We start from the raw sequence: 24,519 nt of genomic DNA, 5'->3' as shown, positions 1-24,519 counted from the left end.
TCATTAAATAAATGATCATTGATTTCTCAGCCTGTTATTGGTGTGAAAGAATGCACTAGCCTACTAGATGCTTTGAGTAAAGGAGTTTGAAAAAAATTTTTTCATTTGCAGCGTTTCCTAATGGTGGTTTGAAAGAGAACAAAAATATCAAAATATTTTACGAATGTATACCGCACATTTCGGATAGCAAAAACACATTCATGTTGGAATCCCTTTCACGGATGACCCTTTTCTATTCCAACACACACAAAAAATACTACGCTTCACAATGTGCAGCTATCCTGCCTGCGCCACTCTCTTAAGCAAAGCAGCGATCCCAGAACTGATCCATCGTGTGGTACAGATGTCGCTGTACGCCCGAGAGCGAGTGGGCCTCGTCCGGATAGCTCTGTAACGAAAAGAAGCCCCTTGCCGGTCAGTTTCCGATACAGTTGAAAATTGAGCAACCATTCGCTTACCATCTGCTCGAAATCGATGTCATGATCCAACAAAGCTCGCATGAACACCATCGATTGCTGATAGTGCACGTTATCATCAGCAGTACCGTGAATCAGCATGAACATGTGATTCTTCAGCTCCTCCGTGAAGCTGCTGATGTCGCTGCGATCATACCCAGCTCCGTTGTCCGTGGGTCGTCCCATGTACCGCTCGGTGTAGATGGAGTCTAGAGGATACGGAAAATAGAGGTTCATTCATTAGATCACCAACAGAACGCAGACTTCCCACAACATACCGTAGAACATCCACGAGGTAACTGGAGCAACGGAGATGCCACACCGGAACACCTGCTCGTGATCTTGCTCGAGGGTCATAGCGGTCGCATACCCGCCATAACTCGAACCCCAGATACCGGTACGTTTCGCATCGATAAAGGCGTACGTCTGCTGCAGATAGCGAGCTACCGCAATCTGATCCTCCATCTCGAACGTACCCAGTCGGTTGTTGATGGAGAAGAGAAACTCGTAACCCTGATTACCGGTACCTCGACCATCGATCTGCGCATAGATCGTACCCTTGGTCGTGGCCATGTAGTTCGCAAACCCAACCCCGAAGCTGTCCGTCACACGCACCGAATCTGGTCCGGCGTACACGTTCACCACCATCGGGAAGCTACGGCCGGTTGCCTCCGGTGACTCGAAGTTCACTTCCGGTGGCAGGTAGAGCCGCACGGATGCCTTGTACTGACCATCACCCACGGGAACGCGTAGGAACCGCACGCGGACGGTTTTGTACTGCTTCAGTTGCTCACGACGCTCGCGATTCCATTCCCAGTCCACGATCAGTTGTTGATCGGACGTGCGGTAGATCTGCGTGTAAGATGGCGTCGGACCGGAACAGGTCGTCGCCATGTATGCCAGGTTGGTGCTGAGGGATGCGCTCGCGAAATTGCATTCCACCGAGTCTTCGAGTTCGTCCCGTAACCCGCACGTCAAACATTCGAGGTTACGGTACACGTGTCGGTGGTGTGGATTAGTCGCTGGAACGGCCGTGTAGTAGAGTGCGTCCGACTGCTCATCGTATCCGTTGATGGAGGAGACGGTGAATCCTTCCGGGGTGCGTGGAACAGGTGCAGAACCACCGGGGATGACTTCCATCACGGCACGCCATCCATTATTGTCACCCATCAGAAAGCATCGATTGGCGCCATAGCAACGTGGCGTGTACAGATCATACCACCCATTCGGACGATCGAACCTGACCGCTTCCGTGCAGGAGCCGGTGCTCATCGTGCACTTCTGGAATGTGGCCACATTCTGGCGACGATTGGTCCAAATGACACCAAGCATATCATTGCCGGCCCAATTGACCGTTCCCAACACGTGATCCTCGGTGACGATGATCACGGGTGCAGGTAGTTCAACCCACACAGGGGAGGCTAGGGTTAGGTCGGTTACACGCAGATGTACGTTCGGGTTGGTGGTGTTCACCTTCGGGTAGCGGATGCGCAACTCCTCCGGGTACTGGCGATCGGCATCATCCGGCGATCCGTACAAATGGTACGAGAACTCCTTCACATCGCGATCATCGAAGCTGGCCATGGCCAAACGACTTCCATCAGGCGAGAACCAGAGTGTGGCGTCCGTACCGAACACTTCCTCTTCGTACACCCAATCCGGGATGCCGTTGTAGATGACGCCAGGGACACCATCGCTGGTCAGTGATCGTTCCTCTTGGTTGAGTAGGGCTGCTCGGTAGAACACGTTGTTATCCTTCACGTACGCCAAGCTTTGACCTGTCGGTGACAGAATGCAGATGGACACCTCCTCCTGGTTGGCCACGTGGAACGTATTCCTGGTGAGGATGAACATTTCGTGAGATGTTCTCTAGTGCTTAATTAACTATGCCTGATCTTACCCGGTGAGCGTGTCGTAGATAGCATACTTCGACAGTGATGAGTGTCTAAAAACCTGTCACAAAGTAAATGGTAAGCTCAGTCGCAGTTACTATTAGTTGATCGTGATCATTCGTCTTACCGTGCGGACATCGTATCGAATGAGTGCCTTCGTGAAGTCGGGTCTAATCATCTGTACCGATGCTCCCCGGAATTGGGTCTGTCAAAATTGGAAAACAGAATATCTGCTACGTTAGAATGATCACTTACGAGAAAGTCTGCGAAAGATTGTCCTACCAAAGCGGCGCTTGTTAGCAATACGACGCTATCCCCGGTGTCGGCGTTCCATTTGACGTAATCCCCCGTAGATGACTGACGGTAAAGCAACTCATTGCCGGACAACCACGTTCCGTTGAATCCCCGCAGACCGAACTGATTCGGGATGATTTCGTCGAAGGTGAAATCTCGCAGGTCGGATTGTTTCGCCTCAAACGGGGCCGCTACCGTGTTTCCGACGAACAGGCAACAGACAGCGGCTACTAGAAATGAGCCGTACATCATGTGACTGTACTCCCACCTTCTACCAGCGTTATCCGGATCGGGTTCGATTTGTCACTCTCACTTTCCGACCACTCGGTGTCACGGTGGACGACCAATTAAGCTGTCGTTTTGTGGTCTGTGCATCTTGTACAGCACACCAGGGGAGTGTTTTACGGGCGGTCCGTGCCACTGATAAGTAATCTTTCGCTATCATTTTCGATAGGTCGAACGCAGACACATGCACCCGTTGAAGCTGAGCGTGAAGGAGGCAGATAACACGAACCTATCTAGTGGCAGCGAGAGGGCTCAACAGGAATTACTATGATTGACCATCAATGGTTGTCGATAAAGGTGTATGATTAGACAAAACGGTCATACAGGACGTCACACAGCGATGGGGTATTGCCAGAACTCATCTATCTTGAGTGTGCAGAATTTCTCGAATTCCGCAAACCAATTCTATGACCTATTCTGTTGGAGTGTCACGTTGCAAGTAGTAGGCTAGACTGTTTGCGCAAGCAGTCGATCATAGCAGGCGCAGCGTTTCCTGTCAGCTTGCCACTTTGAGCTGCATGACAATAATATCACCGTTTTTCCTTTTAAATCCTCCAAATTGAAAAAGAACAGGTAGTTCTTACTATAACTGCTGCAGATAATCAATGTAGCGGTTCCTGGTTTATAGCCTCCTGGCAGAAGATTGTATAAAAATAAATGGACTCCTCTGGGCACTTCTTTGGGTATCAACGATTGCCACACGAGAGGCTTCTTGAAATCCAAGGACTTTACTTGATTCTGCTCTCCAGATTTCAGAGTACATTTCACACCGTCAAAACCATCTTGTATTGTGGCGTAACGAACGCTCTTGTATCGGTTCGGTACAATTTATTCAGCTGGATCGCACGCCGAACGAAAATCAGTGTTCGATAGAAGAAAGCGCTTTTTGAAAAATGGATACATTCATCATGCTCGGCTATTGTACTTCTTGGCTTCAATCGTCTACAAGGCAACCCATATTGCTGTATGTGGTCATATAAAGCGATGGAGGCGCCAGATTGTTTGTGGTATTGGCTGTTGCTACACCAGCTCCATTGCGCTATTATCGTGAGCAAACGAATCACCTCACTTTCTTGCCGTCACCTTGTTTGGAATAGTGGCAACTGTTTTTTGAGCCGCTAGTAGCCACCGTCTGGCGTACGACACCCATTTGTAAACGGTGGGCTGAATTTAGTCGATCAGCAGCTTTTCGGTCGAAAGGAAACACAACCCATCTTCGCCAGCTCACGATGAGACGTTACCAGATCTGGTTCGCCGTGGTGGCCGTACTTGCCGTACATGTGAGTTGCCAGGACACACGCGATGACTTCGGGCGCCCTTAGCTCACAGCCTCAGCACGATGGTGGTGTTTTTGATATCTTTTTTTGCCTTCCCTTACCGCCAAGCAGCTGCAGGATGTTTCGGGCCAACTTGAAAACACCATCGTCAACAGACGCACCTCCATCAACTCTACGATGAATTCGTTCTCCAGCAACATGGGCAACAAAGTGAACGACTACGCGAACAAGTACACCAGCCTTCGCAACGACATGTCCTCACAGCTGACATCCGCCTCGCAGACGCTCACGAGCTTCCTGACGGATTCGCTGATCGGTGCCAACGCTCTGGCTGCTTCCGACGTGCTTTCGGCCGCCAGCTCTACCCTTTCATCGAAAGTGACGGCCTCGATAACCGTGACCGGGAGCTTCTCGTCGGTGACATCCTGCGTGAACAGCAAGACGCAGGCTTCCATTAGCGCGACATTTAGCGCGATCGGTTCGGCTAACACCGCGTACTTTAACGCCGTCACCAGTTCGTCGTCTACTTACAGCTCCACGTGCCGTTCGCGATTCTCCAACACGGCCAACGATCTGGTCAATCAGGCTGCCGATAAGGTCCAGGACTGCCTGAACGATGAGAATACCGAGCTCAGCCGCGTCAACAATATCCTGAACAATTACTTGTCGCAAATGCGCCAATCGTACCAAGCACTGAGCAACCATGTCCGTTACTGCTCAAGCCTGGGCTCGACAACGTCCCGTGCGGAAGTGAAGGCAGAAATCAACGCCTGCCTCAAATGCGTAGGTGTCGCGTGGAGAGGTTTTTGTCGAGGTCCTGAAATTAATGTTTCAACTGGATGTGTGCGTTTTTTTATTCGCCTCCTTAGATCACCACGACTGTTGCTCCGAGCTACAAGGCTACTATGGATCAGCAGTACGCACTGGCTATGAGCATGGTGCAGATGGAGCTTTTGGCCTCGAATAACCGCGTTAAGAGCTGCATCAGTCAGGTCACCGAAACGTACAAGGCGATGTCGGACGCCATCGTGCCTGCCGTTAATACATGCCTCAGCACTGGCCAGTAATCGTTGAAGGCGTGGGGGATTTTTCATCGGTGTAAAACAAAACCGGATACTGTTACAGATGTAGTAGAAAGCGTTTAGTTCTTCTGTTCTTTTGTTGTTGTGCAAAGAAATGCATCAAGGGGCAACTTTGTATGTTCACGTTAGCCCATAAACAGCACACGTCTGTATGTTGGATTATTGAACTTTGAAATGAGAAAATGCTCAATGATTTGTCGCATGAGTGGCCAATAATATCGGGCCTTTAAAATATATAAGAGGGGGTTTCACTGAGGTGTACGGTATTCCAATGTTTCAACTGTTGTAAGCGGATTTTATGAAAGAATACAACTATAGTACCTACATATTAATAACAAAATTTTCTATGAAAGACGATCGCTCGTTATGCAGTTGCATACATACCAGTATAGGTAATTCATTCTTGGATATAAATTAGACAGAAATTTAAAGAAAGGGTAAAACGTACAATGAAATCGTAAATCTTAAAATCAATAAAAAAAGAGAAAAAAATTGAAAATTTGAAAACAAAATGCAAGCCATCAAATCGATCTAAAGAAGCGCCTTGTTTTTCTATCGCCTGTTTTTCATTCTTTTCATTTTTTCATTCGTCCTTATTTTCTCTTTTTCATTTGTATTTTTTTCATTTTTGTCGTCTGGATGTTAAGCTATTTTTATTGCCAGTGGTTGTCCTGTTTCGATGATCATTTATTGTACTCAAATATTTTTTTTCTTCTTGCGTTTTCTTGCAATAGCATAAGTGAGCACAGAGTGGTAGTTACTCACTTAGCTATTGGATGCGTAAATTGAAGCGTAAAATTTTGCCAAGCTATATACGGGTGGTTATACTTTGATCAGGAAGTGGTGTAATCTATTTTGCCCTTCTAACCCGTCTGTTTGAACAGTTTTGTAGGTTTTGTTTTTTTTTTTTAATTTCCGCCACTGATTTCGAGGAAAAATATATCTATTGTGAAGCTTGTTTTCGTATGCTGTTTATATGTTTATGTTAGTTCAAAATAGCTCTCAAATTGTGAAAAATAATTTTGAAACCATAAAGGTGGTTGAGCCTTTGTAAAGGATTACATCTTGAACAAATGTCAGTATGAATGTACCAAACAAAAGCCCAAAAAGGTAGTTAAAAACTGACCCAGTCTATCATTCGAAAAAAAAATATATTTTACGTATAAGTTTCTTTGTGTTAAGCACATGCTCGAACTGTCCGAGTCAAAGCAATCTCAAAAGCGTTTGTCATTCCACTAAAACCCTAGCCCAGCCAGCTGCCAATTCCGATTGTTTCAATATTTGCTAGTATGGCCCAGCGAACACGGAGTGGCACCGTGGGGGCGCACAGTTTGTTGGACTTCGGTACATCGCGCAACACCGGCGTAACGCGGCTCGAAGGACACGTTGGCGGGAACAACGACGAGATTGCTTCACGCGAGATTCGGTGCGCCAGATTGAGCAAACAACGGTTCTAAAAACTAGAACAGACCAACCACTGCCACCAGCCAGAGTATGCCTAAGGCGTTCGAACCGACCGCACGTAGAACAGGACTTTCTTGAGGGCCCGTGTTGCTACGCGCCAAGAAACAGAACGCGTGAAAGAAACTCAACTATTGCTGATAAGAAAAACGCACACGCAAGGCTCACCTGAGTACGTCACCATGGGAAAGTGGACCGCTGCCGTCGTTCTCCTAATACCGCTGCTGTTTAGTCTGGGCGTAAGTGATTCTCTTCCTTCGACTCCATTTTGAAGACCCGCTTGATGCCGTGATGTTCGTTTTCGTCTTCATCCATCCCTCGCATATAGTACGCCTCTCCCGATCTTGGACTGGACATCGCGATCGACTACGTCACCCAGAATGACCCGAACGTGTTGAACGCGGCCAACATGGTGGGATCGGTTTCATCGGATCTGCAAGGCGCCATCGGAGGCTACCAGGTGGCGAAGTTGAACGGCTCGACCAGCTTGATCGTGTCGGGTGAAGCCCTGATCGGTCTGGTGGGCAACATCACCGTCACCGTGAACAATGTCCTGCGCAACATCTCGGTGGTGGCCAGCCAGCGCCAGACCGCACCGTCCTGCATGTTCTCGAACATGAACGTCACCATCGATCGGGCATTCGTGGCCATCGAACTGGCCGTAGTGCTGGCAGGACGTATCCAAACGTCAACCTCAGCGCAGCAAAGCGGTGCCCTGATGTCCTGGATTGGAATGATCCAGACGGCTCTGGTAGACATTTCCACCTACCTGGACGCACTGTACAAGCAGGTGGTGGCCGTGATGGCGACCGGAACCGTGTCCGCCAGCTCAGTGTCGGCCAACATCAAGTCGGCGACGTTGTTCAATCTGGCCGGTTCGATCTCGGTGATGACGACGGCGGAGAAAGGACTCTTAACGACCGTGCGCTCGATCCGCTCGTCCTTCGAGCAAGCCGGTAACATACTCAACAGCTACAGCAACGATCTGGCCAATGCCGTTGTGTCGGTCAACAACACCCAGCGTGACTACTACAACCAGGTGGTCAGCCGGGTCAGCTCGTACCAGAGCAAGGTTACGTCGGAAACCAGCTTCGGCATTTCGGACATCTCAAACACGCAAACGCGCCTAAACCAGTTCATCCAGGATACGGTCACTCGCTCCACGGCCCAGTCCCTGCAGACGTCGATGTCCGTGACGACCACGGCGATCCAGACGAATGCGAACGTCTTCACCAGCAACATCCAGTCGCAGATGACGCAGATCTACATCGGCGCGGAAGCGATCGTACAGGCCAACATTCAGTCGCTGGTGGCGGTGTTCGATGCGTCCAATGCCGTACTGGCCGCGACAATGTCGGTCGGTGGTACGTACGCCAGCAACTGCAACAGCAAGTACGGCGGTGCGGTCTCGAACCTCGAGAATAACATGCGCGATGGGTTGCAGCGTTGCTTCAACGATTACGCCAACACCGGCTACACGGACTCGTTCATCAGCGAGTTCAATCAGGTGATCCGCGAGCAGACGCGCTCGATTGCGAACCGGATCAACTTCTGCCTGAATTTGGGCTCCACCACCTCGTCCTCGATCATTCGGGCCGGCATTGCCAAGTGTTTCTCTGAGGTGAGCTTTTCGGGTGCCTCTCCGGGCGCTAGCTATCCACGGGGGTGATCATACTATCGGTTTCTCACTTGCAGATGGTTACCATGAGCGAAGTCATGATGAAGGATGTGGCCGTCCAGACGAAGGTGGTCGTCGCGTCGATAAACATGGAAAGTTTGGCTATGGTGCAGCGGGTGGAAAACTGTGCCGCCATTCTGAACTGCGGGCTTGTTGCCAAGGCTAAATCGCTCGATTCGCTGGTGACGGCCTGTCAGACCAGCAACAACTAGAATCCGGCGTCTGGCAGCCATTGCAGGGAAGCCATTGAAAGCTGCATGATCCTGAATAGTTATTTTGTAACGCAAACACTACTTTTATGGCTCTGTTGATATCAACCGAACGAACCAGGGGGGCAACAATAAACGCCAAATAATTTGATGGTTTACGAGAGCTACTTTTACGAGATCGTCCATTAGATACGCCACAACGCCAACAAACCGCCATTTTACTTCACGTGCGCTATCGATGAGAAAACATATTGTTTCAGCTGGTTCTTGTTGTGTGTTTCTTTCGCAAGGAAAGTATGCGTATTGAAACAGCTGCACCGGTTTGGGGGAAGATTTTTTGTTGTTTTTAAAAACAATGTGTACTGTTTCTTTTACCTGTAGCTTGCAGTCGTTAAATCTACGGAATCTGTCGTGTTTAGAGCAATGGCGACACCTTGATAATGAATAGCGCTCAAACAACGCTTCTGAGATTGAATGCGCACCTCATGAACAATTCCTCTGGATGATATGCCCTCCTGTTAGGTCTGAAGGATCGTAACTACAAGATCTAAGGTCTTGAATTAAAATTGTAACCGCCTCTGCTGAAGTTTAGTTCTCAAATGGCGAAGCACAAGTCAAGATGCTCTTGCTACGATACTAAAAACTGAAGGATTCGAATTGTTAATACTTGTCTTGCCGTTAGTCATCCTCTACATACCTCAGCGTCTTATTCTTGTTCCTTCGGTACTCTGTCTGGATGTCCGAAAGAACTGTAGCAAGGTGTTCGCGAACGAAGTGCTTCACAAACAATGGGCAGTACTGTATAAGATCATGTCTACGCCATCGTCCTCGAATAAATAGCAAAGAGGTTCACGTGATCTATGGATCACACCGTTCGAAGTTCCTCTCGGTTCTAGATGGTTCGTTCGCCGGAGCCAAGGGATCCGTTGTTTATCCTCCGAAATTTTCGCGCATAGCCACGGTTACTGTTTTGCCGCGACGCACGACACAATCAGCTCCATTGTGGGCAGGAAACTTGAACGATTCATGAATAGGCTTCCACAGGAAGATGGTGGAATATAAAAGTACCCCTGGCGTGGCGGGATCTGGTACAGTTTCGACTAGTGTGCCTTTGACGATTCGCGCAAGTAGGAGAAACTAAAACATAACTCCCCATCCATCACGATGATGTGGAAGAAAGCCTTCCTGGTTTGTGCCCTGCTGGCTTCCGTGCAGGTAAGTCACTCTCTCTCTCTCTCTATAGAAGGTCCTTGTTCTCGCACTGACCACAACACTCACACTCCGTAGGCGGATCCGCAACCCCAAATTCTGAGTGGTCTCGTGAACCTCGTCGGATCGGCCGTATCTGGAGTCGGCACGTTGCTGAATGGTCTCGCTTCAGGCTTGGCCGCTGGAACGACGGGATCGCTTTCAGCCAGTGGTAGCCTCACCGGTGGACTGAACCTCGGCAGTATTGGTGTCGGTGGTACGGCCACGTTCAACTCGAACCTGCCCATCTTGAACCTGGTGAACAACGTGGTCGGCTCGACGCTGAACGCGCTTAACACGGCCCTCACGAATGTTGGAACGGCCGCAGGAAGTCTAGTGACCAACACACTTGCCACCATCACGAACACGCTGAATTCATTGCTGGGAGGTGTCGGTACCAACCTCGGTGCGATCGGAACTGGCCTGACTGGGGCACCAACCGCTGCCAATGGTCAAGCTGTCATCAACGCACTGAACAACGTGGCTACGTCGGTTAATTCGGCTGTCAACGCCGCATCAACCGTGTTCGGTAGCGCCAATGTGGCCACCGCTCTTGGCAATTTACCCACCACGCTAAACACTGACCTGGCCACCGCTATTCAGGCGATCCAGACTGCCGTCGCAAACCCCGGCACGTCGACAACCCTACTTGGAGCGCTCGGCCCGAATGGTGTAAACGCCATCGCAACCTTCCTTGGAGATGCTGCCAACACGCTCTACACGACCGCTAACATCCCTCTGCAGTTGTCAGCCGCTGCCAGCGTCAACGCAACACTTGCCGCAAATTCTGCCGTCCCGTACTCCGCGGCCGGTATCGCAGCCGTAAATGCCTCCGTTAACAACGCGATCAACAACGCCAACAACGTGCTGCGTGCGACCGTCGGTTCCTTCAACAACGTGATCGCGAACGTGCAACCAGCCACCAGTGCCGCGCTAACGCAAGCCGTTTCCGGAATCAGCACGGCCGTAACCAACATGAACAACGTGTTTAACCTGCTCGCAGGTAGCACGAAGACCAGCGTTACCGCAGCCGCTCAGTTGGCGGTGAACAATCTCACCAGTCTGGTGACGTCTCTGCAGTCCAACCTGCAGGTCCTGAACACGATCACGCTTAACGCGGTTGCCTCGGCTAACGCTTCCATCGCAGGTAACGCTTCCGCCGTTATTGGACCGATCGTGGCCAACCTTGGCAGCACGAACGCAACCATTGTCGCTTGTTCGCAAACCTATCTGCCGTTGGCCGTGCGCACGGATGTCTACTACACGACCGCCCTTGGATCTTGTGTGGTGCAAGCGACCACCGTCGCTGATATTCTGCTCGGTAACACGATCGCTGTGGTGAACTCTGCTGCAACTCGCATCCGTACGTCAACCGCCGGTGTTACGCTGTGCATTTCGGCTCTGTTCCCGTCCACGGTGTGCACCTCGGCTACGGTTCCTAATGCGCCGGCTTACATCACCAATGTGGCGCTGGATGTTGCCAGCATTAAGGCTGGTGAGGTAGTGGATGTTGCTAATGCTGCTAACCAGGTGGCGACTTGTACGACCAGTACGGCTAATGCTGCTGCGGCTGATTTTGCTGCCATTGCTGCAGCATACAACCAGTGCATTGCTTAAGCGTCGTTCGGTTCTTGAGCGATTCTAATAAAGCCCGTCATCGATATCCGTATGCAACTCCTTGCAGGAAGCAATTCATCCGTTAGTCGAATCCGAATAACCAGCGCTACTATGCACGATCATTAGGACCTATTGAAGTCATCTTTGAACTACACATTTTGAGAAGAAAGCAGACTTAACCCTGGTCATTTCGGATAGGAAATTATGTTCTTCTCATTGAATCCGAGGTTCACATTCGGCTAACCCGAGATTGAAATGCATTTATTATGCCTCTAAGGATATCAGGTTATGTTTCACCATTTTGAAATGTTGTTGAGGCGTTGGCCTGCTGGCACTGTGAATCCTATTCGAGGGCAGCTCTGTCGGTAGTCTCAAGCTTCCATCGTGTCACGGAGAAGTACAGTGCAAGTACCATGCCAACGATTCCAATCGCACCTAATGCGTACGCAACGTACACTCCAATGTCGGGAAGCATGAGGATCAACTGTAAGAATGCCGAGTCAAATGAGGTTAACTACGCTTTTCACCATCCTTGCATACCTTTATATCGTCAGCTAGCTCATCCGTCAGGCTCGCCGTTTGTCGGAACCACAGAACTGGCAGCATCACCTCCGGAATGCCTTTCAGGAGCCTGTAATGTAGAAGCATTGTAGTGATCTTCATCGATCTACTGCAAGGATCAACGGAAGCCTGAGTACTCACGTCATGCCGTACTCGCGTACATCCAGGTTAACCTGTAACTGCGCCTTCACACCCAACGGCACACCCGTGTACGGTTCCAGTTCCATCTCAAAACGATGCTCCTCTGCATTCGGATTCATTCCACTAACCCCTGTCAGGTAGCTGTCGTTGGCTAGGTAAAAGTGTGGAAACGACACCGTAGCTGGAGCACTAAACTTACACCGTGAAACGTCCATCGCACCGTTGTCCAACACCGGACAGCTCGATTCATCCTCTGCCGTGCACTGACAGGCCGTTTCTTCATAGTGCACGCCATTATCAAACACACGATCGTTCCCAATCCAGCGGAATCCGTCGATCCCGAACCGTTCCACCTCCTCAAAGTACTGCAGCGTGACAGAGCTGCATACATCCGGTGCGAACACGGTCACGTTTGGTGGCGTACCTCGTAGACGTCCAAACGGTGGCCAAACTTCACCGGTCGTACCCCGCATCCTTCCACACTCACCACGGTAATACTTGGTGGCATTTTCTCCATTCCAGAGACGCATCACGCCGGTGTTCTGGACGTTATCCTTGCCGGTACCGATCGTGAACGTACCGTCGTACGTTTCGCTCTCGTTACGCCCGAAGAACCACCCAAATCGGTCGTACGGTGGAAGGTCGATCGGTGGACGAGCTTCCGGGGGAATTAGCGCAAGTAAAACGAGCAAATTTGTGAGCAAAGAATCGTCGTACCCGTCGAAGATCATTTCACGCACCGGCACGTCGTAGAAGGGCGAGCTTGCTAGGTTGTTAAGCATGATGGTTTGATCGACGTAGTCCAGAAATATCGGTTCGTTGCGAAGTGCATATCCGACGGTCTGCGGTAGCAAAGACGAGTAGGGTGAATTAGAGAAAGATTCCATGTCAATCAACTATATCTCAGAACGTGGCATAGGAGATCAGTCAACATCCTAACACACTGCCGTTTATCGTTCGAGACCAGAAGACTAGACCAGGATATCGACCATACAAGAAGGCTGATGCCTCGTTCAATCCATCTGCAGGATATATACAATCTCGAACCAATTTCTCTCAGTCTGATCCCCTAATGCTAAATGATCGTTACACTATCTTTAAACATAAGAAAAACTGCAGCACTTCTACTGCTAAGGACAGGAGTGTAGGTTCAGGGTTGCCCTAAGTTTCGATCGTTATTAACAGATATGAGCGTCACATTTACTCAACGTACGACTGATCGAGTGATCGTCTAGACCAGATCTTCGACCATTCCGGATTGTTTTACCAACAGCCTACTTTGATGTTCACTTTTTGTAAAATCATATGAACATGATTGAACTCGGTTTAAGAATTCCCACATCCTAGCAGTACACATAGTGGAGTACTCACCAACAACACCGGATTGATGGTGATGACACGATCATTCTCGTAATCTCCAACCGATTTTTCCGGCAGATAGTGCCAGATGCGTTGCTGTTGGAACGTTAGTGTATCATCGTCATCGTTCCACTCGAGATTGACCCGTTTATGCTGCTCGATGAAGGTGTACGGTCCCAGCTGCTCCAGGTGTGGCTTATAGCCTTCCGTACCCTGCAGAGCGCCATCCGCATTCGTCCAGTTCCAGAGGTATATCTCGAGGTACGTATCGATCGGTGGATTAAACCAGTTGTCGTAGACCTCGGTGCCCGGTTCGAGCACCAACTCGTTCTTGGCAATCTGCCATACCAGCGCAGGCCACAGAAACCCGAGTGCCAGAGCCAATACACAAACGCTGGTCGCACTGCCTAACGCACACAGCCGCTTGGTCGTAGGTGACCGTTTCGAGCAGCAACCCATTGTTACGCGAATGTCCTGCAGATTGGTTCGAAACAAGCGTTGGCGTGAGCTTGAAAGAACCCAAATCTGCTTATTGAATGGAGTTATCAGACGATTATTGTTATCCACATCATTCACAAAAAGCAATTCCTACAGATAGATAAGAGAACATATGGCAGCGTTATGAAGCTGTTTATCGCGGTCTAGCTTCCTTTGGTATTCAGTGATTGAATGTTGCAACATTGCGACACAAGGGATTGACATTGAAACCGATTTGTGAGATAATAAGTATTATTCACGTGTGGCTGGCTAACAATTTCAGGTGCAACTGGGATTGCTGGAAAGGCAATCCCAGGTGCCAGCTTCTAGATAGGGCAATGTTGCTTATGTAATTTAAAGTGGTGTAATGTGATGTACAACGGCGATAGTACGCTAAAACGACACTTCAGATTAACATTTTAGAATCACTTTATATTTCTTTGGCCGCCAGCAAAAAGGACTTTCACTTTTATAATGAAACCGTTTTATATGAGATGCACATTATTATATCATTTTGTTTTATAACTTTACATGATCAACTGTTATATCATTTGAATTTGTATCTAAAAAATTCATAAATCTACTGGATTATTTGACTCATAACTGCGCAGGATTCTAGAAACAAGTTGTCAGCTTTATTTGAATTTGAGTTTCCGTTTACTTGTTCTGAGGCGCGGTTTATCGTATGGCTCTCTTCTACCATCGCCAACATCTCATTTCACAACACAACTAGTAAATTTAACAAACGACACTCTGATTCAACGATCATTTCATCAACATACTTGTTGCTGAAGAAGAGACACGTGGCTTGGGTACCTTAGCTCTCGTTACCTAGTTCACCTTTCCCGTGACTCCGATTCCATGAGCATTTGAATCTGAACTGATCCTCGCCGAGGTTCGGCAATGCCCTACGGTAACAAAAACCGTATATTCAATGGTCAATTGAGATATGGAGTTTGGTTGCTTTGCGTCCGAAACGCTGGACCGCAATCGATAATCCATCGATCTGTTTTTATTGTTACGATGGGGTGGTTAATCTAGATGAAGAGTTCGGATGGTTTGCCTCCAGATAAGAGGCAACACACTCATCTAAGTGTTTGGCAAAGGGCCAAACCGGCTAACATAAGCCGATGCTTTAAATCAATCCATCTAAAATCCGATGGAGTTAAGCACTTCATTGCTGTGAAGAGCGTTATATTGAAGCTCATTTGTATACACGACCATTAAACGGTCTTTTAAAAGTACGGGCATAGGCTGAAACTTTGTTTTGCTTAAAACGATCAAGGTTTTACCAGTAATCAGCTCGATGTGTTTGGTTTCGGTACATTGTTGCTTCGTTGATTGCTTCATTGATCGATCGTCATCGGTTTTATGCCACAAAACCGACCGTACTCATGGAAAGTGAAGGCTAGCTGTGGAAAATATTGTCGAATGTATTTATGACGTCAAGGAAAGTGAACGTAACTCGAGAGTAACGCAATTTCAGAACTCTGTTGCTTTAGAATGACACATGCTTCGGTTTATTCAGTGTATTTTTCACAGTTTTTTTCTTCTTCTTCACTTGCCAGCGATCGGTCTGATCGTACAATCCGTTTCATTCACTGGCATTGACATTGAAATCTTCATTAGATTCTGTTGTTCTTTAGCGCCAGTGGTTGCTCAAACGGAAAGGGAGTATTTATGATCATTGCAAAGCCTGCTATAACGTCGGTGAACATGCGTGACGCTCCCGCGCGTTATTCTCCTTTTACGCGTGGACTTTGGGATAGAAAAGGTACTCCGTAAAATACGAGTGGGAAAAAAGAGGCGAATTTAAACGACGGAAGAACTAAATTTATCCAATAAACGAAAAGTTCTAAAACATGTATTCTCTGCTGGCCGCTATTCTCCCATACGCTTATTATAATCGCAACACTGAGCGCTGCATATCCGTTTGCCGTAATACTTGTCCGTAAATAGTTTTGCTCGAAAACGCGTTGAGTGGAATTTATGCTACGCACTGAGCTATACACAGCTATACCTCGCGATAGGAAAAAAATAGTACACCGCTTTCGATCTACTACTTTCGATAAATAATCTCTCTTTGATTAGTGATTAGATTTGCATGCTAGTGCATTTACGCGATTGGTTGTTTTTGATCGGATTCTCACGTAATATAAAATAGAGTTGTTTTGTTTTCTACCGCCCGTTATCTCAGTTCGCCATTCACACAACGGTACAAAATACGACGAATTTCCACGACTTTCATTACAACATAGGCATTTTTGCTCGCCAATCGCATCCTTCTCGCGTGGGCAGACGCTTCTATCTTATCGCGGTGCACGAGCCGTTATGTATCGATGTGGCTAACAGTTAAGTTTTAAAACATGCACCTCCGCACCTAACCGATGGACATTTTATTGATAGACAACAGCATTACGTTTCATTTATATGATCTCTTCTTAACCCGTTTTTTCTTATTCTTTTATATACGTTTATTTATATATTCGGCTAATTTTGCGACGATTTTGTTTCCATTTTAGCAATAAACTCGTTGCCTGTTATTTTTTAAACGTCTTGTCTTTCACTATGTCTTTTATATATGCGTCGCTTCAGCTCAACAGCCTAGTCTCCGCGTTCAGCATTGTAACAAGAGCCATTTTCATGCAGATATTGAGCTTCGACTCGCGTTCGATATTTTTTTTTTGGCTAAAAATAAATACTATCGTGATAACGATCCATTTCCAGCTGCCGTTCGAGCGCAGCCAATTGATGTTGTTAAATCTGCATCCACCCAAACCGTAGCGATCTTCGCACAATCCATTCAATGGCCAACTGGAAACTTTACATACGATAATTATCATTGCGTTTTTTGTTTTGTTGTTGTAATCCTTGTACTTCCTTACAGAGTTCTAGCGTTTTTATAGCAACACGTTACGGTAAAATATGTGACATTTAAAACAATCGCATTCTTTTATCGAGCTGCTGGTACTATCCAGCGGCATCTAACCAGTCAACGAACGCGTGTAACACGCACCAGCGTACCATACTGCCAGAGCTTTACGTTTAACGGTGTTCTCCTTAATGTTTGCTTTCGTCCTCAGTAGCTATGCCTATCGCCTAGTGTAGCCTGTTTCAAGATTCAAAATCAATCCAAGTACAACCATCGATGGTTTGCTAAAGGATTCGCGGTTTCCTGCTCTTACTACTTGTAGTTCGAGTGACAGTTTCGTCGTTTGCTCTTAGCGAGATGTTTTGTGTTATATAGCACAAAAGTATACTTTTTTAACGACTGAACACGAACCGTTTTGACGGTGGATTTCACGTACGTATTTTACGATTTTTCGCACTCTATTTCATCCTTAGGAGCACCGTCCGTCCTTATAGTATATACAATAGTTTTTTAGATTGTAGATAACGGTATGCAATGCAGTATTTAGGTGTAAAAAAGTTGCCCACACGCTTTAGCGGTGCAACAAAATCGCCAGGAAACCATCTTTAACACAACGGCGTTACTGCAACAACAGTCGAGAGATTGAGAAGTATAGATACATTTTTCGAGTATGCCGCTTGCGAACCCGGCGAGGAGATTGTAGATAAAAGTCTAGTAATTTCAAATAGAGCATACGCTGCCGTTCGAGGATTTGCCTGCAGTAACGCACGAAAGAATACAAACATTGGCAAAGATCTGCCTTCCTTCACGCGTGTTTCAAACGAAATCATGTGCAAAATGCTAACGCTAACGATGTGTCCTTTTAGGGGGGAAAGAAAATCATACACACATACGCAACCATAAAGCCTAAAACTGAACTGGACACACTAGGTGAGTATCACGATTAAACGGCATTTAAATCCAGAACCGAACTGGAAAGAGGTGGCCAAGAATAAAGATAGAAAAAGGTAGAAAATACACTATTTACGCAACGCACTGTAAAACGGGCCTTGCTCGTCTAGAGTCTGAACGGGACATGCTTTCATACTTTCGAGATACGTACGATCGAGAAACCACTTTTCATTGAGATTACTTGGCTCTCGTGGCCCAACCGCTAGAACTGAACAGGGTGAGCACATTCCTCACAGCAAAACACCTTTCAACAACGCAGATATTTAAAAAAACAGTACAGGAAAAGCGATCGGGAGCTGACTGCTTGCTTAACAGGACACGCAGCACGATTCACAGATTCGCATGATGGTGCGAGGAGTGATGGTGAGCATGATGGGTGGCCGCTACGGTCGCCGATGACGTCGACGCCGACGGAACGGTTGGCAACGAGGATGGACCGGTTGCCATCATCGCACTGCCACTGCCCAGTATCTGCTCCTGCAACTCGATCTTGATTCGAATGTCCTCACGCTTCTGCTGTATGTGCAACAGCTCCTCGCTCAGATCGTTGCATATCCGCAGCAGCAGCAAGTTCTGCTCCTTCAACTGCTTCAGCACGTCCGGCATAAGTGGTGGCGGATCGTTCGCCTTAAACCGAACCTGCCGCAGACTGTCGCTCAGAGCCGATATGCGCTTGTCGTAGTCCACCCCGACCGCGGACGATTCGACACTGCGTGATGTGACCAGCGGTGGTTGCGGTTGGTGCGGAGGTGATTGAGATCCGCGAGCGGCTGGACGAGCACCGTCTTGGTGTGGTTTACGGTACACCTCGAACGCACTGTTGCGCGGTTGATGCATGACGAGCGATTTCGGTAGCGTGCCGGATCCGCGCGGCGTGGAATGATGTGTCATATTGCCGGCCGCATCCAGATGGATCGTGGTGATGTTGCTCGCATCGCCCGTCGACTAAAAAAGGGAGATAAAGCAATCATGATAACGCTACTGAACTCTAGCTCACGATCTCTAGCAACGATAACCTACCCCCACTCGATGACCGGATGACCCACCGGAACCCGTCGAAAAGTGAGCGAAATCAGCAAACCCATGATGCTGACGGTGATCCTGCTGACCGACACCTGCCGATGGCTCACCCGTCGGTGTCACCCTTGGTGGAACCTCCGGTGGTGGAGGCATTTTAAGCGGATCACCAATCGGTGCCACACCGGTTCCGCTCGTCGTGAGCTTCAGCTTGTTCAAGTCCAAGCTGCTACTGCGCGTGTGCCGATGGGCAGATGGCCTCGGTGGTGGCAATGGCGGCGGTGGTTGATGCTGATCGACTGATTGTTTTTTCGTCAACGAAGATTGTCGATCAACAGCGGTGGAGGCGCCCGAACCACTCGTCGCAAAACCGGACGCGTCTAGTGATATTGTCATTGAATCGTTAAGCGAGCTGCCAGGATGGCCACTGCTGCCAGACTCGCGCTGGGGTGGAGGCGGAATCGCACCGACACCCTTGGAAGGTGGCTTCTTCGGTTGCGGTCTTTGGATGGCACGGAGATCGCCGCTGTTCGTCAGCGAATCACGCGGCGTAGAGTGGTGATGCTGCTGTTGAGTGTTTTGCTGCTTTGGGCTTGAATCGTCACGCGTTTGGATGACTTGCAGACCGCCGGTACCAGCGGGAGCGTCTCCGCTATAGACTAGACTGCCGTTGTCGACTGCCTCAGCACCTGAAACAGGAAGGAAATGTTAGACAGTGGTGGAATGGCCCAAAGATCAGGTGTTTGCGATCGTTTCACTTACCAACGGGTGTCACTCGCAGCGGAACTGGATGGACGATATGCGGATTGGACACGATTGCTTGCGTCGTTCGCTGCAGATCAAAGTTTACTGGCTTTGGACCCGGACTAGAGACGTTGGAAGTGGGAGATTCCATAAATTTGGTCCATTCTTTAGTGGTCGAGTTCCATTCCTACAACAAAAAAGGGTATTAGTGAATGCATTAGCATATTGCAAATTATGATAGCTCCTTGCGCTGTTTGCGGCCAATTGTTTGCGACATTCCTCACCTTGTTGGTTTTCGTGTTTGGTGGCGTGACCGGATGATCGACCGATTGTTTCGCCTTTTGTTGCAGCGATTGGTTCGCTGCGGCCGGTTGCTGCGACAACACTGGCGGGGACATGCTGGGTGGTGTTTTTCGTACGCCTGCCGCTGCTACAGATGGTCCTGCGATACCGACGCTGCTTCCACTGCCACTGCTACTGCCCTTGGTCGCATTCGCCACGGATACGGAACCGGTTGTCCCAGCGCTGCTCCCAACGCCAGTTGCCGAGGACACCGATGGTGGGCTGGTATCGTGTACCGCCGTCACATTAACCGGACCATTACCACTCGCCGACGTCGCCTTCGCGAAGGACAACGAGTCCGGTACCGGAACCATCCGCTGGTAGTCCTTGTGCGCATCGAACCGCTTCCGGCTGCTGTTCTCCACGTTATCATCGCTTTCCAGATGCAACAGATCCGCCTCGGCCGGTTCGGTTCGTTCGTTTGCAGCAGTACCGCTACCGGATGCGTTGACCCCACTGGAACCGGGTACGCCACTATCGGACGCGGGTGTCCCAACAACAGGGCCGGAAGTTCCCGGACCACCACCCTGTGGCAGGAGCGAATGCTGAAGCAACGTGGGCATTAAACAAGGTGGTAGAGTGGCCGGTACGGGAATGTTGTTACGGCGCAGCACTACCAGATGCATGGCCGCGGTAAATTCTGCCAGATTGAGTGCTCCGTCCCGTGTCACATCGCACATCTGCCAGATGTGGCGCAGTTCGTCGATCGGGATGCGTGATTTCTCGAAGAATACCCTAAAAACAAGCAAAGCAAAGCATCAGCAACACATTCAGCTTCACCGCAAGGATCGATAAAAGTGTCCTACCTCGCTACCGGTCCGCTGACCAACCCGTGCACATCCGGTTGTATCGTGCGGAACTGCTTCAGGTAGTAATCCTTTTGCGTTTGCGAAATCTGATAGAAGTACTCGAGATCAATCTCCTGGTCGTCGTCGTCGCTGCTATGCCGATCGGATGACTCCTCTTCCGTGCCGAGAAGCTGCCGTTGCTCTTCACACACCAGCCCCTGCCAGAGGTTCTGATTAGCCCACGGGCGCTCGGCCACGCTGTTAGTTGGCGTTGGACTGTCGCTTGCCGTACTCCACGCTTCCGGTGAACCACCATGACCACCTGCTCCACCACCACCACCACCACCAGATCCACCACCAGCCAGCGGGTGAGTGTTGCCAATCATCACAATGCCACCGCCCTTCAGCATCCCAACCGTGTGGCGCTCGCGTTCACCCCGAATCATATTCACCGGATCATCGTTGTGTTCGACCTCGGAATCGGTGCTCGGTTGGTCGGAATTGGTCATTTCGCCACCAGTCGAGGTGCTACTGTCCTGTGTTGTGTTCCCTGCACCCACTCCACCAGCGCTTCCACCACCCGCCATCGGTTTGGCGGCGGTTGAAGAACGATTGTTCACTTCTGGCACGAAGCCATTCCTCTCAAGCGTCCCACCGCCACTGACCCCTCCGGAGGACACCGCAGCGGAACCGCTTACGAGCGGATCAACGGCACCGAGTGGTGGTCCGGCGATCGGATCGATCCAGCTGAATTGTGGCAGCGGTAGATTGATCGAGGTGGTCAGGATTTCCTCGCGCAATGGCACGGATGCTTGGTAGGCCGCTATGAGCTTGAGGCAACCGTAAAATTGTTGTCTCGAGAGGTGCAGCGCTGTTTGGGGGACACCGGCTAGGGCCGTAATCTGAAAAGAAACAAACAAAAGCAATATATCGCGGTAACAAAACCGACCAAAGAGCATGTGAAGAGCCTTCCTCGGAATGCGAAACGCACAGGAGACGCAGAGATTTCGTTTACTTTCCGATAAGCCACCCAGTTTCTGTCTTGTTCATGATGTTCGGTCACAGCAGGTTGTTTCGAAAATTCGTTACGATTCAACAGGTTCTCGAGCCGTAAGAGATAAAGCACAACATTCACGTTCATGTATGACGTGTTCAATACCGTTTTAGTTTATGTGAACTTAGTACGACTGGCTTCAATTGTGACGCAGGATTCAGTGCTAGAAATTTACCGGAAATGCAACGGAAGGCATACTGTAACTTATTTGCTCAGAAAATGTACCAAAACATGTTCATTTCTAAACACCATATTACGGAAAGCGATACGTAATAAACAACGAATTTTCCACCGACAAGCATTGATTCGAGAACCACTCTAGGACAATCGGAGTGTGATGGAAAATTGCTCCCCACGCTTCCACCAAACTGCCACGTCCACACGCGGGCACGTTTTTGGCCTTAAAGCAATAAAAAAAACGTTACCTGTTGCACCGGACAAGCGAACAAAACCGCAACAGGGCCCGTGTTTCCCTATCGCAAATATTAGAATGAAAATAAACGTGTGTCTATAAATATCGGCCTGTCCTCCTTCCACAACACGCTATCGGAGCAAGGGGACTAGGCTTGAGTTTCTCCCCCCCCTTAGTTTGTGGCTTAGTGCTCGTGCGCTAATCATAAATTATGTTTCTCCGCAGTGTCGTCGGTGGGCACCGTCAAATATCATGTTCCACACTCGCCCGGTCCGGTTCGGGGCGCGTCGACAAACGCTTCTCTAATTGGACGTACGCTATTATCATTAGATGATAGTGCCTCGGTGTGGTAGCGATTCGCGTGCACAACCGCACAACCGACGGAATAGACCACTGGAAAAAAGGAGGAAAAAGCTAAATGGAGCCACCGTTGGGAGCCTAAGACACGACCGATTTTGATGACGGCTCTGTCAGGATGTGTTTGCATTCGCGTTAATCGATGGTTTTCCCCCGGGTCAGGAAACAGGAACCGACCGGTGCGGGAACACCACACCCGAGGAAAGTAAACACCAAGAAGAAATAGAAGAAAAGAACGCCAAAGTCCGTTACCGTCACGGTCACCGTTTTGACCGGGAGTGTTTTTGGGAAGGTGGCGGCTTCCGTTCGTACAGCTCATTCTCTTGCATGCAATGGTATGCGTGCAGGAGGGGTCGTCCTTTGGCGTAGGGTGACCCGGATGGGACGAAAGTGAAAGGCACGCAAACGACGGGAACCGTGCCAAAAACAGCTGACACAAAATACTATAACGTCCGTGTGGCGGTGGCGTCGATTGTAACGCCACCGCCTGCTAGGACCTGTATTTATGCATGATGACGACGACTTCGAAGACTATCCTCTGATATATATCTCTCTCTCTTTCTTCGTTCTATATCTGTCTCTATCGCCTGCCAGGACGGAAGGAAGCACGGGTTGCTTCTTCCCTTGTTTTGTCAACTTCCTGCGCTGCTGTTTTTTTCTTCCTGACCGGGCAAGGCCGGGCATCGGTCGCTTCGAGGCCATCCGGCAGCTTCCTCGATCGATGCTATCCCCTCGCAGGGTTTTTTTCGAGAGCCTTCTCGTCGATTCCCGCTCACCATGAACCCCCGCACCGTGCGATTCGCTATACCGGATGGTCAAACACGAAACGTCTTAGCTAGCTAACGATCTCCTCCTGTTCAAGGGCTAAATTTAGACAGAATAAAACATTTAAATCGCCAACATTGACCGCTTGCCCGTCGCCGTAACAATCGTGTGCAACAGCCCCTCTCCTTGCTTTGTGCATGCAACGCTACCCTGCCGGGCAGCCCTGGGATGGCCCAGGACTCTTACCTTGCTTATGATCTCGTTGGACAGATTGGCCGAGCGGAAAAGCGAGGTGGCTTTTTGGGCAGGAATTTTACCCGCCCCGTCCGTTTCGCTGCAGACTTTGAACAGATCATTGTAGTACCGGAGTTCGGCCTCGCTCAGCTCGTCCATCGTGACAGGATATCCTGGCCTTTTTCAGCGATCCTGAAGCCGTTCCGTTTCTCCGACTATCAGCTACACAGCGCGGATCAGAATGACAGCAACCACACAAAAAAACCCCAACACGGATGATTTTCACTCAGTGACCTTTGGCAAACCACTTAAACGCGCACATACACACATACACGCGAATGGAGTGGGTTTGTTGAGAAGAAAAACGTTTTCTACCCACCACACGCACGATGCGCCGGTGGCACGCAATGGTTTGGCAGCGATATTTCTCTGCGTTGTCACTTTTCCCGATCACCAGCGCCGTATTGTGAGCCGTTGAGCAGTTTTAACACACCCCGAACACGGAATATTGTTGCACGAGGGGGGAGCGCAACAATTTAGCAAACAATCAAACTGCCTCATCAACCCGAACACATTGCTCTGGCGCACAAGTTTCGCACACGGGCGCAGATTGGTGTTGCACCTTCCTTGTCACCCTTGCTGCCAGTGGACCGCACTAGTGGTTCCTGTTCCGTGTGTCACCGTCTCGTTTTGTCACCAGCTTTCTGGATGTTTTGTGGGAAAATTAAAAGTTTCCTCCAAATAAGCACACCCTTTGTGGCACGTTTCGTTACTCTGAAGCTGTCTCGTAAAGCTTGACTGGTATTATCGAACGATATCGACTCTCCGCCACCGCTACCCGTTCATCTGCCCGGAGAGGACAGCTTCCACGGCAGAAGGACTGTCTTATTGTGTCGGACTATGCAGACCGTCCATTCGCTCGGTCCGTCTTGTAGCTGCCCATATCG

The 24,519-nt window shown here is 49.3% G+C and overlaps 6 protein-coding genes across 6 annotated transcripts; 3 read left to right on the top strand and 3 right to left on the bottom strand.

Annotated features, from left to right (window-relative positions):
• Window positions 1–275: 275 nt before the first annotated feature.
• Window positions 276–2,890, bottom strand: LOC128724015 (venom dipeptidyl peptidase 4). Its single transcript, XM_053817781.1, has 6 exons — window positions 2,630–2,890; window positions 2,475–2,552; window positions 2,356–2,408; window positions 734–2,292; window positions 459–664; window positions 276–388 (listed from the first exon to the last, which is right to left on the bottom strand). The coding sequence occupies exons 1-6, from the start codon at window positions 2,888–2,890 to the stop codon at window positions 299–301; spliced, it is 2,247 nt and encodes a 748-aa protein (XP_053673756.1). The 3' UTR covers window positions 276–298.
• A 1,265-nt stretch (window positions 2,891–4,155) lies between these two features.
• On the top strand, window positions 4,156–5,270 carry LOC128726956 (uncharacterized). The gene is made up of 3 exons (XM_053820806.1): window positions 4,156–4,206; window positions 4,315–4,986; window positions 5,073–5,270. The coding sequence occupies exons 1-3, from the start codon at window positions 4,156–4,158 to the stop codon at window positions 5,268–5,270; spliced, it is 921 nt and encodes a 306-aa protein (XP_053676781.1).
• Window positions 5,271–6,928: 1,658 nt separating this feature from the next.
• On the top strand, window positions 6,929–8,636 carry LOC128724014 (uncharacterized). Its single transcript, XM_053817779.1, has 3 exons — window positions 6,929–6,985; window positions 7,075–8,367; window positions 8,442–8,636. The coding sequence occupies exons 1-3, from the start codon at window positions 6,929–6,931 to the stop codon at window positions 8,634–8,636; spliced, it is 1,545 nt and encodes a 514-aa protein (XP_053673754.1).
• A 1,161-nt stretch (window positions 8,637–9,797) lies between these two features.
• Window positions 9,798–11,498, top strand: LOC128724013 (ice-binding protein 1-like). Its single transcript, XM_053817778.1, has 2 exons — window positions 9,798–9,848; window positions 9,921–11,498. Exons 1-2 carry the CDS (start codon window positions 9,798–9,800, stop codon window positions 11,496–11,498), a joined length of 1,629 nt encoding a protein of 542 aa, XP_053673753.1.
• Window positions 11,499–11,841: 343 nt separating this feature from the next.
• Window positions 11,842–14,018, bottom strand: LOC128724010 (protein croquemort-like). Its single transcript, XM_053817776.1, has 4 exons — window positions 13,572–14,018; window positions 12,201–13,042; window positions 12,039–12,129; window positions 11,842–11,982 (listed from the first exon to the last, which is right to left on the bottom strand). Exons 1-4 carry the CDS (start codon window positions 14,016–14,018, stop codon window positions 11,842–11,844), a joined length of 1,521 nt encoding a protein of 506 aa, XP_053673751.1.
• Window positions 14,019–18,189: 4,171 nt separating this feature from the next.
• Window positions 18,190–23,731, bottom strand: LOC128726160 (ralBP1-associated Eps domain-containing protein 1). Its single transcript, XM_053819951.1, has 6 exons — window positions 23,585–23,731; window positions 20,769–21,652; window positions 19,905–20,697; window positions 19,639–19,807; window positions 18,880–19,565; window positions 18,190–18,804 (listed from the first exon to the last, which is right to left on the bottom strand). Exons 1-6 carry the CDS (start codon window positions 23,729–23,731, stop codon window positions 18,190–18,192), a joined length of 3,294 nt encoding a protein of 1,097 aa, XP_053675926.1.
• Between the last annotated feature and the right edge of the window lie 788 nt (window positions 23,732–24,519).

This window comes from Anopheles nili, chromosome 3 (assembly GCF_943737925.1).
Source record: "Anopheles nili chromosome 3, idAnoNiliSN_F5_01, whole genome shotgun sequence".
Taxonomy (NCBI): Eukaryota; Metazoa; Arthropoda; class Insecta; order Diptera; family Culicidae; genus Anopheles; species Anopheles nili.
The sequence above is the reverse complement of the archived record's forward strand: the minus strand, read 5'-3'. Positions and strand labels throughout refer to the sequence as shown.

Coding starts and splice junctions, on each gene's coding strand:
- LOC128724015 (XM_053817781.1), bottom strand. CDS start 2,890: ATGTACGGCTCATTTCTAGTAGCCGCTGTCTGTTGCCTGTTCGTCGGA. Junction 2,553..2,629: donor TGCTAACAAGCGCCGCTTTG/GTAGGACAATCT, acceptor CAATTTTGACAG/ACCCAATTCCGGGGAGCATC. Junction 2,409..2,474: donor TTCGATACGATGTCCGCACG/GTAAGACGAATG, acceptor ACTTTGTGACAG/GTTTTTAGACACTCATCACT.
- LOC128726956 (XM_053820806.1), top strand. CDS start 4,156: ATGAGACGTTACCAGATCTGGTTCGCCGTGGTGGCCGTACTTGCCGTA. Junction 4,207..4,314: donor TGGCCGTACTTGCCGTACAT/GTGAGTTGCCAG, acceptor ACCGCCAAGCAG/CTGCAGGATGTTTCGGGCCA. Junction 4,987..5,072: donor TCAACGCCTGCCTCAAATGC/GTAGGTGTCGCG, acceptor TCGCCTCCTTAG/ATCACCACGACTGTTGCTCC.
- LOC128724014 (XM_053817779.1), top strand. CDS start 6,929: ATGGGAAAGTGGACCGCTGCCGTCGTTCTCCTAATACCGCTGCTGTTT. Junction 6,986..7,074: donor CGCTGCTGTTTAGTCTGGGC/GTAAGTGATTCT, acceptor CCTCGCATATAG/TACGCCTCTCCCGATCTTGG. Junction 8,368..8,441: donor TTGCCAAGTGTTTCTCTGAG/GTGAGCTTTTCG, acceptor TCTCACTTGCAG/ATGGTTACCATGAGCGAAGT.
- LOC128724013 (XM_053817778.1), top strand. CDS start 9,798: ATGATGTGGAAGAAAGCCTTCCTGGTTTGTGCCCTGCTGGCTTCCGTG. Junction 9,849..9,920: donor CCCTGCTGGCTTCCGTGCAG/GTAAGTCACTCT, acceptor CACACTCCGTAG/GCGGATCCGCAACCCCAAAT.
- LOC128724010 (XM_053817776.1), bottom strand. CDS start 14,018: ATGGGTTGCTGCTCGAAACGGTCACCTACGACCAAGCGGCTGTGTGCG. Junction 12,130..12,200: donor GTACGCGAGTACGGCATGAC/GTGAGTACTCAG, acceptor TCTACATTACAG/GCTCCTGAAAGGCATTCCGG. Junction 11,983..12,038: donor AGCTAGCTGACGATATAAAG/GTATGCAAGGAT, acceptor GCATTCTTACAG/TTGATCCTCATGCTTCCCGA.
- LOC128726160 (XM_053819951.1), bottom strand. CDS start 23,731: ATGGACGAGCTGAGCGAGGCCGAACTCCGGTACTACAATGATCTGTTC. Junction 19,566..19,638: donor GCTGCGAGTGACACCCGTTG/GTAAGTGAAACG, acceptor TTCCTGTTTCAG/GTGCTGAGGCAGTCGACAAC. Junction 18,805..18,879: donor CATCCGGTCATCGAGTGGGG/GTAGGTTATCGT, acceptor TCCCTTTTTTAG/TCGACGGGCGATGCGAGCAA.